At 46.7% G+C, this 17987-nt stretch overlaps 1 protein-coding gene and 1 long non-coding RNA gene across 2 annotated transcripts; one reads left to right on the plus strand and one right to left on the minus strand.

Annotated features, from left to right (window-relative positions):
• Window positions 1–91: 91 nt before the first annotated feature.
• LOC115300757 (dehydrogenase/reductase SDR family member 4) lies at window positions 92–11001 on the minus strand. Its single transcript, XM_029950281.1, has 8 exons — window positions 10798–11001; window positions 9517–9694; window positions 5435–5536; window positions 3341–3411; window positions 3193–3244; window positions 2761–2895; window positions 2291–2346; window positions 92–591 (listed from the first exon to the last, which is right to left on the minus strand). Exons 1-8 carry the CDS (start codon window positions 10926–10928, stop codon window positions 477–479), a joined length of 840 nt encoding a protein of 279 aa, XP_029806141.1. The 5' UTR covers window positions 10929–11001; the 3' UTR covers window positions 92–476.
• On the plus strand, window positions 10569–11945 carry LOC115300761. The gene is made up of 3 exons (XR_003912830.1): window positions 10569–10966; window positions 11357–11479; window positions 11592–11945. It is a non-coding gene; the product is annotated as an uncharacterized LOC115300761 (long non-coding RNA).
• Window positions 11946–17987: the final 6042 nt, after the last annotated feature.

Below are 17987 nucleotides of genomic sequence, written 5' to 3' on the forward strand. Positions count from 1 at the left end.
GGATGCAGGGAAGTAGTTCACTCAGAATCTCTGCTTGGCTACCACATCTGTGTACCTCACAATGACAAATGAACACACCGACTCAAAGCGATACAGTCATCTGCATTTTATTTGCACCTCCCTTTACAAGTTGTTGATTTTCCAACTGCTCTTTCCACCCGGGCCCCTTCAGTTCCATCTCCCGCAAAGTCCCCCATGCCCAGGAAAAAAATGTTAGTTTTTCCTGAGGTAGATTCAGCTTTCTCAGCAGGCCTGCCCTATGTTCTCAGGGGAAGTCTTTATCTACAGCAACAGAGGGAATCCTCATAAGACCATACCTTGACCAGAGGGAAGTCTGGATCTTTTCACAGGGCAGGATTGATTTTGGGAGTGGGGTAGGGTAAGGTGAATAGTGTAGGAAAGGCTAACTGATGAGTGCTGGGATAGTAGTTAGGAGTTAGAGCCCAATCTCTGCCTGGTGAGTTCTCTCCAGGTCCTCAGAGGCGGGATGGGGTCCCTCCACCCACTACCACTGTCTCCCCGGTGATGTAGCTGGCGTCTTCAGAGCATAGGAAAGACACGATGCCTGCACACTCATCTGGCTTGCCTATCCTGAGGAATAGGAGAAACAAGGAAGAAAGTAAATATCAAACAGGTCAGACCCCCGACCTCGCCCACAGGGAATGAATTTGCTTAATCAAAAAGTATCAGATGATTTATCAGGACCAGCATATAAGCTTCCTGTCAGTCAAAAAGGGTTACCATGAAGATAAGCTGTCATAATAAATTCTGCATAAATCAGCACGCTGTAAAAACCACTACACATTATATTCCAATAATACAGAGATACTTGTGTTTGGAGAATCAGAACACCAAAATCCAAAGTCATACGGATAAACTGGTGAGCAGCTATTTTGTTTCACATGTGCGTATACTATTCAAGTGTCAAGTAGTCAGTGAGACAGTGAATGGTTTGTTTAAAATGATTCCATATATATTGCTCCCTTTCAGAGAACTTTTTCAGGAATCTGTTTTTTCCCCTTAAAGTCAGGTTCATTTTGTGAGAATGTGCTACTTCTCAGTGTTTGTATCAGGGATTGCATTGTTAGGGAACACCTTAACCTAACCAAAAATGCTCTAGAGGTGGGGGTAGAGTGGGTACCTCAAACCTAGAAGGTCTGGATTAGTGGATCTCCATCATAGCTGCACAGTGTAATCGTCTAGGAGGCTTAACTTCCTCTCTACCCTGGCATCTCCTGTCCGGGCAGGGAGCGGGGGGAAGCCTAGGTCCTATATTGGACCAATTAAAAAAGAATATCTGGGAGGGGAGCTTGAACATTTGTAGTTTCACCAGCTGATTGTAACACACATCCAAGGTCAAGAAGCATGGGTGCAGACATTCACGGGGCTCCATGTTGTTAGTGAGTTGTGAACTGGGTGTGCGGCTCATGCCAGACATCAGAACAGCTTTGGGTACACCTGAGGGGGTCTGGGATGTCTGGACCAGTAAAGAGTAGGCCTTGCTGGCATGTGTCCTTGAGGGGAATAAGATGGAGAAGCTAAAGAGAAGATGTGGGCGCCTGGGAGGCTCAGTTAAGTGTCCGACTTCGGCTCAGGTCATGATCTCCCGGTTCGTAGGTTCGAGCCCCATGTCAGGCTTTGTGCTGACAGCTAGCTCAGAGCCTGGAGCCTGTCTTCAGATTCTGTATCTCCCTCTGTCTCTCAAAAAATAAATAAAAACATTAAAAAAAAAAAAAGAGAGGGAGAGTCTCCAGAAGCCACAAGCTGGAAGGGAAAGTTAGAGGAAAAGGAACCAGACAAAGGTGCCTGAAGGGTTTGGCGAGCCCTGTGGGGAATAGGCGAGTTTACTTAGCAAGGAGAGTTTTGGGACTTAGTAAAGCTCTTCATTCCTCTTATTTGGATTGTAGGATCATCAATCTGAGATCTGGAAACATGGCTTTTTATTCAAGGGGAACTAAAAAAGCAGGGTTTTGGTCTTGGTCTTGGTCCCTGGGTGCTAGGGATGCCCAGAGATGAAGGTAACAACCAGGTGGAGAGAGGAGTCAGGGCTTCTCCCAGAATGGTGCTCTGCTGAAACCTGGATGCCTCTGTTTGGTTTTTGCAATGCAGGTAGATCCCTAGCACGTGCCACCATAGTGACAGTGTTCATGGACTTGGGAAGTCTGTGTTTGCCACAGAAGAAAGCACGCTCATGCTGTCTGTGGGACCAAAAGACAACGAGCTGTGGGCTGTGCAAGGGACCAGACCTTTTGTCTTTGTCCTTCCTAACCCTCCCCTGTGACAGCCTTACCTTCTTATCTGCATGGTTTCTTTTATGCTCTCCTCCCTTTCCTTGTCCATCCACAACTGCAGGAAAAAGGGACATCTCTTTATGTGGCAGAAGAGCAGACAGAGGGACAGAGGGGAGAAAGTACTGCCCTCATGTCAGCTGAGGGGAAGGCTGGAGAGAAGCCCTGTGTACTTCCTAGTCCTCCTCAGTTCCCAGCATTCCCCTCCACCCTCCTCTGTTCCATTCTTGTCAGGTGCTAGTGAGGTTGTTGCTGGGTGTTTCCAGTTCTCATCCACTTAAGGAAAAATGAAACAGTGTGAGCAAAGTCTGAATTCCTGTCTCTACCACACACCTCAAGAAAAGTGCATGTGGGGTCTGATCTGGACAGCTGGCTGGTATGGGGGGCAATGTCAAAAAGCACAGGGATGGGGCGGAAGGTGCTGGGCTTCCCCATCTAGGAAGATGCCCCTCAGGGTCCCAGGGGTTCTCACCATATGGCTGAAGCTAGTCTTGATGAGTCCTGGTGCCAGGCAGTTCACCCTGATGTTCCTTTGGACCAGCTCTCTGGCCAGGTTCTTGGTGAGGCCTAGCAAGGCTGTTTTACTAACGTTGTAGGGGCCCAGGCCCTGGGGAAGGAGACAATGTGTGTCTTTTTTTCCAGTTCATTCTTGGTTCTTATCATAAGACAGAACCAAGGGCAGTAGATAATAGGGCATCTCCCATAAGGAAGGGTCCCCAGCTAGAAAACTGTCTTGTGGCTAAACCGCCACTAGATTAGGATTTGTGGAGGCAAGGCATCTATTTTGTGGGGGGCTTGGTGGTGTGACTCCAAAAGGGGACACATGCTAATTAGGGTGGCTGGGGGAGTAGAAAAATGCGGGATGGGGGGGTGGGATGGAAATGGCAAAGAAGGGGGATCTTACAGGAAACGGGACGTAGGCTGCTACGGAGGCCACAATCACCACTGAGCCGCCTCTGGAAAAAGAAGAGAATGACCCTCTTCCCAATGGGACCCTGGCCCTCAGCCCATGTGAGGTCTATCACATCCACGATCCCTCTCACTGTCTGTACCCTCGTTTCTCCATCTCTGGGACCACTGCCTTTGTCAGGAGGGCTGTGGCCTTCACGTTAATGTCCAGAATCTGAAATGGAGAGAGAAGGAGAAAGAGCATGAGGGAAGAGCTGGAGAAGGCAGGGCCATGAGGATGTATAGCAGGGCTCCTGGGATGTTTGTTGGGCCTGATGCAGATCTCAGATGGTTTAGGTGGACCTTACAAGCGCAGAGGCCCAGGCCCAGGTGGAAGCACCTTCCACCAGCTGATTCAGCTAGAGAAAGACACATGAGGTTTGGGTGAGAAGGAAAGGAACTTGGTTCATCTTGTTTCCTAACCAGCCAGGTATGTTTGGCCTATATTAGCAGGACTGCTTTGGATTTGAGCTGGATTTTCTATGTTTCTTCCAACTAGGGAGAACTCAACTGGCTTGATTTACCAGACGCACCCCAGAGCAGGCGGTGCTTCTCAGGGAAAATGTGGCCTGACTTTGGGCACTTGGGATTGTTCCAGCATTTCCCTGGCTTCTGAGCTTAAGGAGTGAGATGTTTTTGGCCCCTCCAGGATGGACTGTCTGGCTGGATATGTATTGGAAAATGGGATCATGAGGGGACACTGGAGGAGCTGGAGCACAGTCTACAGTCAAAACCCTGCATCCATAATTTGAAACAAATGCATGACCCTCATTTACATTGTTCTAGGCACCCCTGGGATCTTCCCCTCCCATGTCCCGCATGCTGACTTCTTATTCTGAAAATTTTAATCTTACAGAAAAGTTGAAATAGAAATACGATGAATATCCAGAAGAAAGCCTTTACCTAGATTCACCAATTGTTCACATTTTGCTCCATTTGTCCTATCTTGTATCTATATAGTTTTTTTTCCCTCAAACCACTGAAGATAAGTTACAGTCATCACAATGGGTCTATCAGTAAAACCTTCAGCATTTTTTGCAAGAATAAGGACATTCTTACACACCACCATCCATTATCACACCAAGAAATTTAACACTGGTAGTAGTGATTTTACCGAATATGCTGTCCATCATAAAATTTCCCCAGTTGTCTCCCCACATGTCCTTATTTAAAAAGTAATCCAGAGTTTAATCAAGGGTCAACCACTGAATTTATATTTGATGTACTGTGACATTTTAAAAAATGCAAATTAAAAAGAAAAATTACTTGGTTTAAAACTGATTTTCATGTGGTCTTTATTCAGACTGCTCATGAAAGATGTTTCTTGACTTAAAAGAATATCAATCAGGAACTGACTCACTGAAGAGGATTTGGCACTTTGGTCTTTATGTCTGTGAAACACTGATAAACAAACTATAATATTTTAGTATCCTTAAACTTCAGTGTTGAGAAATTATTGATGACATCAGAGTAAAAAACAAAACCTTGGGAGATCATAAAAAATTTAGCATTTCCAAATCATGTGCGAATATCAACGTTAGTAAACAAAGACAAATATTTTAATTAAGGCTTTATAATGAAAAACTGTAGGTGTGTGAAATATATCACAAATATAATTATATATGCTGACATTAAAACCATTATTCCACACTTGAATTCAGACATCTGGATCTCAGATTTTCTTGACATTGCAGTTAAGAAAAGGGCACAGGTCTTTTTTCAAAGACTGTAAGTTACAAAGCGGTAACTTAGGTCATTTCACCAGAATGGATATTTCACTTAACTAGCAGGTATTAAAGTTCTCCAGCTAATGAGATATCGTTCTTTTTCAGCAGGATAGGGTGTGGGTAAGTTTAGGTATATTAGCTATTGGCATTTAGTTGCCACGTCTCTGCTGGAAATATACCAGGAAGAGCCTGGATAAGCATGTGGGGGGAAAGAGTTGGGGAATGAAGCCCAAGAAGACTGGCAAGGAGCAAATGGAAGAACAAAACTGGGGAGATGGCAGAAATGAAAGAAGGGCAAGGATAGAGGAAGCCACCTCCCACTTGCCCTTTTCCAGGTGCACTCCAGGTGTGTGCAAATCGCCAGGATTCCTCACATTTACACTGCACTTGACAAATGCATTCTAAAAGCAGACTGAGTTTGTTCTGGCTGTTTTCTGAGGCCTGTCCCCTGCTCCTTTAATCCCCTCTCACCTTGTCCCACATCTCCTCGGTGACGTCCATTATGTTTCCAAAGAAAGGGTTGACAGCGGCATTGGAGACCAGGATGTCAATGCCCCCATGGAGGTTCACAGCCTAGGAAGAGGAGTAGGTCTGAATTAGTACTGCGGGTCAGTAAGGGAGGTATGCTTATCAGTGCTGATGAAGAATTCCCTCTTAGGAACAAAATGATGTGAAAATGATGTCTCTTGGAGAGCCTGGGTGGCTCAGTCGGTTGAGCATCTGTCTTTGGCTCAGGTCATGATTTCACCATTCGTGGGTTCGAGCCCCACATCGGGCTCTGTGCTGACAGCCTCAGAGACTGGAGCTTGCTCTGGATTCTGTGTCTCCCCCTCTCTCTGCCCCTCCCATGGTCACGCTCTGTCTCTCTCTGTTTCTCAATAATAAATAAATGTTAACCAAACAAAAATTTTTTTTAAAAGTCTCTTTTTCTTGAGACATTTCTCTCCCAAGCTACCCTAAGCTCTGCTGCTAAATGTTTCAGGTTGTTTAGTTTCTTTTGCAGTCTTTTCTTCCTGTCCCCACTTTCAGGGCTGTTGCTGACCTTTTACTCTCCACACTTTCCCTTTGGGGAGCTCCTCAATGCTCATGGCTTCTTCAGTTCTACCTCAAAATCCATTTCTAGATGCTTTCTCGTTTTCACACCCAGCCCCAGCCCCATTTCTCCAGTTTACTGTCCAGTTCTTGACTGAGTTACCATTATCTCAAACTCAACCTGTCCATACCTACTTGAATGGAGAAATGGTTTTAAACAGACCAACAGAAAGTCACCCCTGGAAGGGGCCTTTAGAGCACCCAGCCCAATGTCCTTATGGTGAAAGTGATGGAACTGAAGTCTAGGGAAGTGAGTTTCTCAGTAATGACATAAAAGGGCTCGCCAGGAACAGGAAGCTGCCCACTGGGGCTTTGGGAGAGGCCAAGTGATCTGCTCAGGGCACCAAGCTAGTTAGTGGGGGTAGATCTGAGGTTGGCCTCCCTTCTACCACAGAAGTAATTTGTAAGTGTCCTCTGAAAGTGAGTTGGGATCTTTATGAAACTGGCTACCCAGGAGGACCCAAAGTGGGGAAGGTATCAGCTTGGGCTTCAAGCGGTTTCACACTGAGTTATGATGTCATTTTCGCTCCCCTCCCCCTTTTTTTTTTTGGCTTGGAGGCATGGAATATTCAAGGCAGAAACAGATTTAAACAGGGAAAGCCAAGAATGGCAACATCTCACCTTGCTAATAAATTTTAAGTAGGTGGCAAAAGCATGTGCCAGAGTAATAAGTGGCCAAACAATCTACCAACAATACGTGATTCTGAAACCAGACAAGGCATTTGCCCAGAATGGGCAATTCTGATTCCTTGGGCGAGCAGCACTGACTAAATGGGCCCTCAATCAACTTTGTGCTTCATGATTTGGCGCACAGAGGGGTGTTATTAACAATGTGTACCATCTGCTAGCTCCCGTTTTAACTAATTATTCTTGCTAACTAGGTGCTAGGCTCAGTTGCTTCCATGCTGCTGAAGGAATGCTTGGGCTGTCAACGTGTAAATTCAACAAAAATTTAAAATCACCTAAGCTTCTAAAACCAGTGTTAATACTGTCTGGTGCTCTGTAACTTTTGGTGTCCCGGCACAAAGCCCCAGCCACCTGCCTTGGGTCTGTGTAAGTCTTGCCTATGGACTTTGGACGAGCAAAGTGCAGACTAAGCTAGAAAGGGATGTTGGGGGCGGGGAGGGTACCAGCTCGGGGAGGGGAGAAGTCTAGGTTTTGACCAAACAGGCAGAGAACCACAGAAGATTAATGAGAAAGGCACCAGGTGTCTCTTAAGCCTGCTGTAAATTGTGTGATCACTACACTAAAGTGCTTAGGAGCTGGGTGCTGTTTCCTGATAGATTTATTTTTTTTAGAAAGAAATATAATCAAGGGGAGAAGCAGTCGATCTGGGTTCTGCTCCCCACCCTTTGAGAAGCTTCGCAGTGCAGATTTGGAAGCTGCTGGATAGTAACCATCCTTAAGGAATCAGCTTTTCCCATTGCAGGAGAACAGCTCTTAACAGGCAGACCCAATCTCAGATTGCTAATAACTACTGTATCCTGTTGTTCTCCGCCCTGACATTGGCCTTACAAAATTACCTGAGAGTTGTTTTTGACTCATCCCATTTCTCGACACTAGGTGAAGAAGGAAAAAAAAAATCTTGGTTGGTTCCCTCTAAATGTCTCTTGGGCATAACCGTTCTGGTCCCACTGCTGCTCTAGGCCTGAATGACAGAAACAGCTTCCTTGCTAACATCCTTGGCTCAGTCTTTTCTACTCTGATATATCCTCTTGCCAGTGCCAGATTATCCTTTTAAAACACAACCATTTTCATCTTGCTCAAAAGCTCGCATGGCTTCTTATTTCCTCCAAGAACATCCGAGCTCCTCGGACAGGCTATGGAGGCCCCCGTCCCTCATCCTTCCCAGCAGCACTCCCGAGCCTGTGCTCTCTGCTGTGGACTCTCAGGGCTCCCCCTCCCCTTCAGTCCCTCCTTGGCTGGCTGCTCATTTTGCAGGGTCATCTGGAACCCTGTCCCTACTCCATCTGTCCGATCTCATTTACTCCTTGAGGTCTAGCTTAAGCCCCGTTCTGAGCCAGGGCTGTAGGACTGGTTTAGAGGACCTGGACACGGTGAGAGCTTGTTTCCCTGACAAGATTTGGGCATTAAGTTGCCATGCATATTTCATATGGTCAGTCAGCAACTGGCCCAGGGTGCTAGATGGCTCCCTTCACCCTCGGGATCAAGGTCCCAATCTCAGACTCTGTCCAGCAGCCTATGCCAGGAAAGGTGACTCTTGGACACACATTTGGCTCTCTCCAATGCCCATCCGAGTATCTGCCAAATGGTTTCTTAAAAATGGAATGACTTTATACAGCCTATCATACCATGGTTTACATTCTTTAAGGTACCCTTCTTCTAAGATCATCAAATTATTTCTTCCAGCATTCTAATCTGTTCACACAATCCCATACTTCCCATCTAGGGTAGATTCTCCCTTCTACTCTAGGGAATAAAGAGTGTGCCCTGGGCCTGAGGGAAGAGTGGCCTCTTTTGCCAGATATTCCTATTTTCTTGGAAGGCTGGTGCCAGGTACCAACTCTGACGCTGGCTTGGACTCTTTCTTTTTCCTTCAAGTTTATTTATTTTGAGAAGGAGAGCATGTATGAGCAGGGCAGCGGCAGAGAGGGAGGGAGAGTGAGAGAATCCTACGCAGGCTCTGCGTGCTGTCAGCCAGGAGCCAGAGGCAGGGCTCAAACTCATGATCCCTGAGATCATGACCTGAGCCAATACCAAGATTCTACGCTCAATCGACTGAGCCACTGGGGTGCCCCTAAGACACTTTCTTTGAGACTAAAGTCCAACTGTGCACCAAAGGCCTAACCTAATGCTAACGGAGAAATGCCTGGTGGTCTACAGTCAGCTTGTAGGTATGGGTTGACTTACAGCTCTTCCTAACTGGCTGTGGGACCTTGAGATGTTGAAGAGGAATGTTCTGAATGTTCCAAAACAGGGAGAATAGTCCTTGCCTTGCTTGGTGTGTTGTCAGGTTTAGAGATAACCCGTGAAGGCTCTGAACAAAGTGAACGGTACACAGTAGGTGGCTGAAACATGGTGGCGTTCCTCCTAGAGGAGGCATTCAAATCTATAAACTAAACAACAAGGGATTGATTACTAGCCCATGGATGGGAACATCTGTTTTGAAATTGTATTTACCCTTCTCATCTGCCCAATTAGATTTGAAACTACTGGAGAACCAGGACCAGCTTATTTTCTGGGGGACCCAAGGGATAAGGCAGGGTTGAAGCATTAGAGTGGTTTTTGATTCTCTGACTGGGACAGGATAATTCTCAGAGATGTAATAGAAAGGCACACAAAAATATGCGGGTGGATTGGTGCATAATGCACAGTTATGTTTTAGTTAATAATAGGGGCCTGGATCACACCAATGTTGTGTAGGAAAGCAGGGAAGGAAGCTTAGGCTGGTTCCCTTCTGCCACCTCTGGCTCCTGCCCATACCCTTGCCGCTCGCTCACCGTGGCCACCAGTCGTTGCCGGTCCTCCGCCTTCCCCACGTGGCACACGGTGCCCACCACGCTCAGTCCTTCTCCCTGCAGCGCCGCCACTGCCCGGTCCACGTTCTGCTGCTTCCGGCTGCTGACCACCACATGGGCCCCATCTCGGGCCAGGCGCCGGGCGATGGCGAAGCCGATCCTGTGGGCAGGGAGTGATGGCTGTCAATGCCAGTAGGGGGGAAATGGTTGAGAAATGAGCTCTGGACTCAGAATGCCTGGGTTTGAATTGCAGCTCTCCATCTGTTTGACCCGGTGTCTACCGTATGTGTAAGAGGGCTAACGGCACAGCCATTACCATACAGATGGACATGCTTTGCATGTTTTTAGAACTCATTTATTTGTTTTTCCTATGGCTTTGGTGATCAGGCTACGTTCCCAGGAACTGACATTACCTTCCACAGGCACCCCCACAGTGACAGTCCCCATGCCCTATAGGGACTGAAAGGAGAGAAATGAGCTGGAGGTGTAGCAACAGCCACTTCCACGATTGGAGGGTCTCACTAGATCTCCTCCGGCCCCCAGCTGCTTTCCTTACTAGTCTGCATCATCTTAAAATTCTGTTGTTAATTATGTTTTGGGGTGTATGTGAAAGGATGGGTCTCTAAAACACGTAAATTTTTAACAATACTGCTCTGGGAGTAAGGGTTACACGTTTTCCAATTGTAGGCTATTAGCATTTCGCATACACTGCATTTTAGATTTGCTGGCATCTAGCAAAGTCCTGTGGGTATGAGAAACAGGGATAGAGTGGTGGGTGAGAAACAGGTTGGGCAAGGGCAAAATGTACTGAGCTAAACAAAAACCTGGACCCATGGGTCCTGTGTCCCGTCCAGGTAAGGGGCTCCAAATGGAGTCTGGACTATTTCCATAGTCGATTCAGGCGGAGGGACACGATTTCTGAAATCTGCACGGGTCTTGGATTTCTGGTGTTTGGTCTTCCCGGACTCTAGGTGGGGCCATTTGATTGGGGCAGCCCAGAGTTACTGGGAGCCTGGATTTATGGAGGCAGTACTGAGGTGGCGCAGTCGAGCCAGAGGCAGCGGTGGCAGGAGACTGGCAGAAGTAGAGTCAAGGCAAGAGGATTCCGTGAGGCTGTAGGCCGACCACGTGGCTCTTTTCTCACGGGGCGGACTTTCCCCGGGAGTGAGGCCTGAGGACTCGGGCTGGAAAGCAAAGGTCAAGGGGAGAGTACCTGTTTCTAGATAGTCGAGAGGGTCTCAGAGACTCTGGCCCAGGACTCACCCGTCGGTGGAGGCTGTTACTAGGGCCACCTTATTGGCGAGCGGGTCCCGGCGTGTCATCCCTGAGCTGGCCATCCGCACAGACTTCCACGCCCGAGCGCCGCAGTTCAGCAGCAGCCCCGCCTTCGGCATGGCCGCCGGACCTCGCTTGGCTCCGCATTGCTCAGGAGGTGACCCTTAGTAGGCTGCCTCCCTACCCCGTTCCCCGCCCCGTTCCCCGCCCCGCTCCCCGCCCGGCCCTCCGGCCCGCCAGGCTGCCAGCCCGCCTGCCAGCCCGCCAGCCCTGGGGCTGGACCGTAAGTCCTGCTCAGCTCCGGCTCCTCACACGGGGAGCCGGCTGTGGCCGCTGGCGCCCCCTGCTGGCGCAGGGCCGCCGCGCCCCGCCGTCCTCGGCGGATGTGGGACAGTGCTGTCTGCCAGGGTTTTCTCTAGGGCCCGTTCTTTTGCGGGAACCCACAAACTTACCCGCTCTCAGAAACGTCTCCCACCCCCGTCTGCTTGACCCTAGTATTTGTCGGGGTGGTGGAGAGATCTTTGAGTTGATTGCTTTTCCCTCTCAGAACTTCAAGATGGACCTCCTTCTCCAAGAAAGTCTGGGTCTACGTATGTGATAGCTCAGAAGAGGGCAAATGTTTTGAGATTGCCCATGGAAGTAAAGCCTGTGGTCCTCGCAGAGTCACCAGGTGAGGGTCTCCGATGAAGGAGGAAGAGCCTGGGAGACAGATGTGATGGGGAGGAGTAGCTGGGCTAGGTCTGGCACTTCACACTGGCTCAGGGTCTCCTCCATCTTCACAGTCCTGGAGTGCGTACTCTGATCACTGTGGTAACCAGCATGCAGGGAAAAAGATCCTGACTGGACAGGACTTCTCATACCCTCTACTCCAAGGGGACTACCCCATTGTACAGGTAGCAAGAGGTGAGAGGATCTCCCAGCCAGTGGTGGAAGTACAAACTCAGGAGTACTCAATTCTCCATAATCACCATGTCCCCAGTTCTTAGCCTCCGTCCTAGTTCAATAAATATTTATCGAATGTAAAAGCACTTTATAAACTGGAAACTACTAAACACATAGTAATTATTGCCACTATTATTGTTGCCACAGGCCAGGCTCTTCATCTGTAAACAGAAGATGCTGGAGGAGGTGATGAATAAAGCCCTCTCTAGCTATAAATTCTGTGTCCAAGACTTGACCCTACACTTCTTCCGAGCAGGCTGAAATGATCTCCCTTCTGGGTGTCTGGGAGAATTAACAAATCTAGATGGGTTGTGGGATTCTGTAGAAAGGCCCCAACAGACCCAAATGTTAGTGTCGGAATTGGTTTAACCCAGTGGCCTCCAAAATGCCAGGCTGAGAAGTGGTGCTGATCCATGGCAAAGTTTTCACTCATTCAAGGCAAACTGAGACAAGTAAAGACAATACAGTGAGTTTCATAAAGCTAATTTAATTTAATACTTTTTTATTTTGCTCCTTTTAAGGGTGGTGGGAGTCTTTTTGTTAAGAAAAGATGGTGAAAGCAGATGGGTAGGTTGAAAAAAGTATTGTTAGCTGGTGAAATCACCAGTTTGGCAACTCTGTATCAAGTCCTTACAATTCGCGGAGAGAGAATTCTGGTCTGTGAAATTCTGGGGACTGCTGTTTAATAGAACTCATGCTTGCTAGAGATTCACTTAGTGTATGTGTAGTTCTGCAGAGAGGCTAAAAAAGGATTTCAGCATTCAGAAGGGGATGTATGGGTAGCGAGTAATCTATCAGGCACGCACTGGATTTATAGTATATTCCTCCACCAAGAAGCTACAGCTGCGGCACTCAGCTTCGGTACTCAGCATATCCTGATGAGATAAGAGAGCTTGTGTCTAATTTTCTCCACGCCCAGGGAAAACTGACTCTCCGACTGGTGCCCCTCAGTCTGAACCTCATGAATTATTGACAACAGAGGCTGGATAGCATGACACTCCTCTTCCTCCTCCCCTGTTCAGAGCTAATGCACTGTGGGAACCCTTCCCAGTGCTCTCCACCTGTGGGCCTGTGGAGGGGGGGTATGTAGGAGGATGGGAGCAGGGTTTTTGGGCCTTTGGGTTCAAAGGGACAGGCCTTCAGGGCATATCTGATTTCTCTTCACCTCCTGCTCATTGGTGTGCAGCCAGATGCAGGGGCTGAGGTTGGAGAGAGGGTGAGGGAGACCATACCTCAAAGAGCAAAGAGTCCTGAAAAAAGAGAATTCTGGCCTGGCAACTTTGTGAACATCACATGATCCCTACTTGTCCGGGCAGGGTTGGTATATGGCCTCCACACCGTTTCTTTTGTGGGAGCACAGGGAGATTAGGGAGAGGATCCGTGAACAGAAAAGGGTAGAGGGAAGGCAAGGAGTGTGGGAGTCTCTAGCTGCTACTCTTCATCAAGATGATTTGTTGGAGATGGGGGCAGGAACTCTTTGGGGGAAAAACATGGGTGTGTAGGAGTCTCTTTGAATGGGGAGCATTCATAGGCAATGGGATTGCTTTTGTATGTATGGAGGTGGTACTGATGAGGGAGTATAAGGCAAGCTGAGGGCAAAGCAAAGTGCACGCAGCCACCCCCCCCCCCCCATGGGATGTGCCTGCTATTTCTCAGGTACCCCTGGCTGCCCAAAAACAAAGGAAAGGAGAAAACAAATGGTTAACTGATAAGAGGTCACAGTCATGCAGGACAGGAGTCTCCATCAGTTTATAAATATCTTTGTAAATTACAAGAAAAAAGCAATCTTATCAATAGCCTAGTCTCCAGGACCTATTGATGGGGTTTTGGGGTGATGGTGGCATTTGGAGCTGATGGCCAAGAAAGAATTCTTGAAGACCTCTGGTACAAAAAAGGTGATTTTATTAAAGTGTGGGGATAGGACCCGCAGGAAGAAGAAGCTGCATTGGGGTTGTGAAGAATGACTGGTTATATACTATGGACTTGGGGAAGGTAGAGTCCAAAGGGACGTTTCCAAAGAGGTTTTCATATGCTAAAGATTCACAGATTAATGGAGGCCGAGCTATTGTCAAGCTAAAGTTGTTTTTCCTTCTAGCAGAACACTAACATGAAGACAGTAGGGAGTTCCTGGACTTTAGGCTATTGATAAGATTGTCCCCCCCTTTTTTTTATAATTGTCCTAAGATATTTGTAAGCTGATAGAAACTCTTAATAGTTTAACTATCTGTTTTCTGTCATTTCCTTAGTTCTTGGGCAGCCAGGAGTGCTTGAGGAATTGTCACACGTATCCCACCGGAGATGTATGGTGTGTGTGTGTGTGGGGGCGGGGGGTGGTGATGCTAGCTTGTACTTTGCCTTCAGCCTGCCTTATGCTCCCTCATCAATATGGACTCAGTTTCCTGGAACCCCAGTAGTGATGTGGGGAACAATGGCAAAAGGAAATGGCAGTTAAAACTAAATTTCCTTATAACTTGCAGCCCATTGACAAATACTTGAGGCAAATACAGAGTACAACTTTTCTCTAGGCACCCCCTACTGTCATAGTGCTAATGCCTTGATAGCTAGGCCTCTAGTATTTCTGGAGTCTTCTTTAGCATTTGAAAGCCCTTCTGGAGGCCTCACTTTTGCCTTTACCTCTCCCAACTTTGTGGTATATAGCCAGTCACTTCACAACCCCAGTGTGGCTCCTTCTGCCCATGGGTCCTGTCCCCGTGCTTTAATAAATCACCTTTTTAGTACCAAGGACATCTTAAGAACTCTTTCTTGGTCATCGGCTCCAAACCCTGATCACTCCAAAACCCCCTCAGTACCATGTGCATATCCTGAGGAAGTGTCTTCATTGTGGAGGAGTATACTCCAATCTTCCTCGAGGGCTGACATTCACCTGGGATGGAATTTTTTTGATATATTTTTTAACGTTTATTTATTTTTGAGAGAGAGAAAGACAGAGCGCAAGCAGGGGAGGGGTGGGGGAGGGGAGACAGAATCTGAAGCAGGCTCCAGGCTCTGAGCTGTCAGCACAGAGTCCGACGCAGGGTTTGAACTCATGAACTGTGAGATCATGACCTGTGCTGAAGTTGGATGCTTAACAGACTAAGCCATCCAAGTGCCTCCACCTGGGATGGAATTTAAATCTTGCATTTTGCAGTAATCATCTGGGATTGGTCATTGACACAGTCATAACTGGGCGGCAGGGGAGGGCTGTGGCATAACAGCAACCTTTACTGAACACTTACTAAGTGTGGTAAGTGTTTGGTGCTTTTTCTACATTTTATCGACCATTTCTAATCTGGTAAGGTAGGCCTTTTTATCTCCATATGTGAAATCAGAGTGAGTCATGACAAGCCGACCCGCTGTGTATGTTGAATAGCTATGCTTCGTTTTTCTGACTGGTTGGGGAATGACAGATTTCATAGAAATTAATTTCCTCTGAGTTGGAATTTTACTTTCAGCACCAGTGCACTGTTGTTTTAATCATTAAATACCTAGTCTTTAAATTATAAAAATAACACATGTTCATGATTTTAAAAAGAGACAGAGGTTTTAAAATGAAAAGTAAACACGTAACTCTTCCCTGTGCTGCTTCTGCCAGCTCCCCATATAACTCCTGGTCTTGTGTATCCTTCTAGAAGTTTCTATTCTTTTGTGTGTGTTTTTCCCTTTAAAATGTTTCCGATGAATGGAAACACTATACATGATGTCCTTCAAATTGCTTGCTTCTTTCCTTTCTCCCTTTTTCTATCTTCTTTCTTTCATTTCTTAAAATACATTCTTAGAAAATGTTCTGAGTAGTACACAATAGATCGACTTTATTCTCGCTCTCCCTTTTAAAAATAGCTGTACAGTATTCCATTATGTGGATATTCCATAATTTATTTAGCCAGTCTCCTCCTGATGAACATTTAAGTCACTTTCAGTCATTTGCTATTTCAAATAATACAACATTGGGTGTCCATATTTTTTGTGTTTGGTGCAAAATGCATTTGTACCCTGGGTCAAACATTTTAAACGGATGGCCAAGGTCAAATTACTTTAAAAATGATTTAACCAGGGGTGCCTGGGTGGCTCAGTCGGTTGAGCGTCCGGCTTTGGCTCAGGTCATGATCTCACGGTTGATGGGTTCGAGCCCCGCCTTGGGCTCTGTGCTGACGGCTAGCTCAGAGCCTAGAGCCTGCTTCAGATTCTCTACCTCCCTCTCTTTCTGACCCTCCCCTGCTCGCACTGTCTCTCTGTCTCTCAAAAATAAATAAAAAACATTAAATTTAAAAAAATTTTTTTTAATGATTTAACCAGATCTGATGGATCTGTTTTTTCTAAAGTGAGTTTACCTGGTGTCTTACCCTCTTGTAGATAATACATTGAATGGTTAAAACCTTGGTGGATGGCATAAACTCAGTAATAATGGCAGCAGACCCAGGCCTCAGTGGCTGGGAACCCACTGAGATTGGTGGGTTCTGCTATGATAGGAAAAGGTAGAATTCAGTAGGCTGAGAGAGAAGGATTAGGACCTGAGGTCCCTGGGTAGAGAAAAACACATATTTTCAAACAATGCCGGGAGTATATGAACAGCAAACCCCCTCAGGCTTAAGGTTCCCCTTAGGAATGTAACAGACCTCACCTACTCCCCCTCAGTTTCCCCTCAGGGATTTGACAAAAGACCTTATTAAAACTAAGTAGACCCTGAAACCTAGGACCCACAAGGAAGGGTATGGCCATAGACCACCCCTCATACAATGAAGACAAGCCAATCAGGAATGGACAACCCAGTGTTATGCCCAGATCACAATATAGTCCCCCAAAACCAGAGACCACTGGGGAGACTGAGTCACGTGTGCAAAAGGAAAGGGCTTTATTATTATTACGGGCTCGAGCTTGGGCTCACAGACTTCACCAATGCAGTGGATCTGTGCTGAGAGCCCCGAACAAGGGCTGAGCAGGGTTTTTATGGGTTTTGGGAAGGGGGAGTTACAGGAAAATGAGACATAGGTACAGTGATCCAATCATTATCGGGTAACAGCATTGGCAGCAACTTTAACCATACATTTTGTTTAGTGTCCATTACTTTTGGCGGGACCCAATCACACATTTAGAGTATCTTTGAAAATAACCAATTACAGAGTGGGCTAAGGACCCCCACGTAGGGTGTAACTAGCCTTAAGCAATAAGTGATTATCTAGAGCTTCTATCTCTAGGCCTGCCCTTAGGAATGTTAAGCATTTTAGCTGGCCGCTTCTGATTGGGTGTTACTAGGGTGGTCCCTGGTTGAGCAATCTGTGCCCTTTTATTGTCTAATGATTCTGAGAAACCACGCTTAGGCCTCCAAAGTCAGAGGGGAAACTTGAAGCCTGTCATGGAGTCAGTTTGGTTCAGACCTGTGTCCTTTCACCAGCACCTAGAGTTATCCAGCCAGTAAGGGTAGAACCTGAGAAGGAACGAGGGGGAAAGGGAAGGGGAGGGCTGACCAGAACCTTACAAAACAAGAACCCTTCCAATTGTCAACTGGTATTCACTTTTTCTAATCGTTTCCTCTGATAAACTTTTGCCTGCTACTCATGTTGTGTTCACCTCTTCAGTTTTTGAAGCAGTGAGACAATGAATCTTGGGTATCCACTTCTTTTTAAAAAAAGATAAAAAACAAACCCCTAAACTAAAGGAGTGAATGTATCTGTCTGTGCCAGAGACTGACTTAGTCTGTGCCTATTTAAATGCAATGTCTTGGGGTGCCTGGCTGATTCGGTTGGTAGAGCATGTGACTCTTGATCTCACGGTTGTAAGTTCAAGCCCCATGTTGGATGTAGAACTTACATTAAAGAAAAAAACTAAAAAAAAAGTATAAATGCAATGGCTTATTAATTTTGTGAGATATTGACTTATCTAGAATCTCAGAACTCTATTGTATAGCTTATTCAATTTCTGGTTTTTCAGTGTTTGTCCATGATCGCTCTGTATTTAGGTAGTTGTTCATGAACACCATTTAGTTTCATGCATGCAGTCTCTGTACAGGTCCTTTTCAGGGACTCTGTGCAGCAGTGGACAAAAGGTTCTTATAAGGCAAACATTGGCTTCTTTTTTCCCCCACGCCCAAGATTGCTTTTTGCTGCTGTGTTTGGCAACAGGTGGTAGAGATGGTGGGGGGTGTTCCCTAGTCTATTTGCAAGTAGCAGTTGGCTCCATCCTGGGCTTCAATGGTCTCTGCTCCTGGTCACGTCTAGGAACTCCAGGATTATAGCTTTCTT

Source organism: Suricata suricatta, chromosome 9, assembly GCF_006229205.1.
Source record: "Suricata suricatta isolate VVHF042 chromosome 9, meerkat_22Aug2017_6uvM2_HiC, whole genome shotgun sequence".
NCBI classification, from domain to species: Eukaryota; Metazoa; Chordata; class Mammalia; order Carnivora; family Herpestidae; genus Suricata; species Suricata suricatta.

What these genes read in the sequence shown, in the direction of transcription:
- LOC115300757 (XM_029950281.1), bottom strand. Translation starts at nt 10,928, where the DNA reads ATGCCGAAGGCGGGGCTGCTGCTGAACTGCGGCGCTCGGGCGTGGAAG. An exon ending in GTAACAGCCTCCACCGACGG is followed by an intron (nt 9,695 to 10,797) that starts GTGAGTCCTGGG and finishes CCCTGCCCACAG; the next exon opens with GATCGGCTTCGCCATCGCCC. An exon ending in AGACTAGCTTCAGCCATATG is followed by an intron (nt 2,347 to 2,760) that starts GTGAGAACCCCT and finishes TTTTTCCTGCAG; the next exon opens with TTGTGGATGGACAAGGAAAG.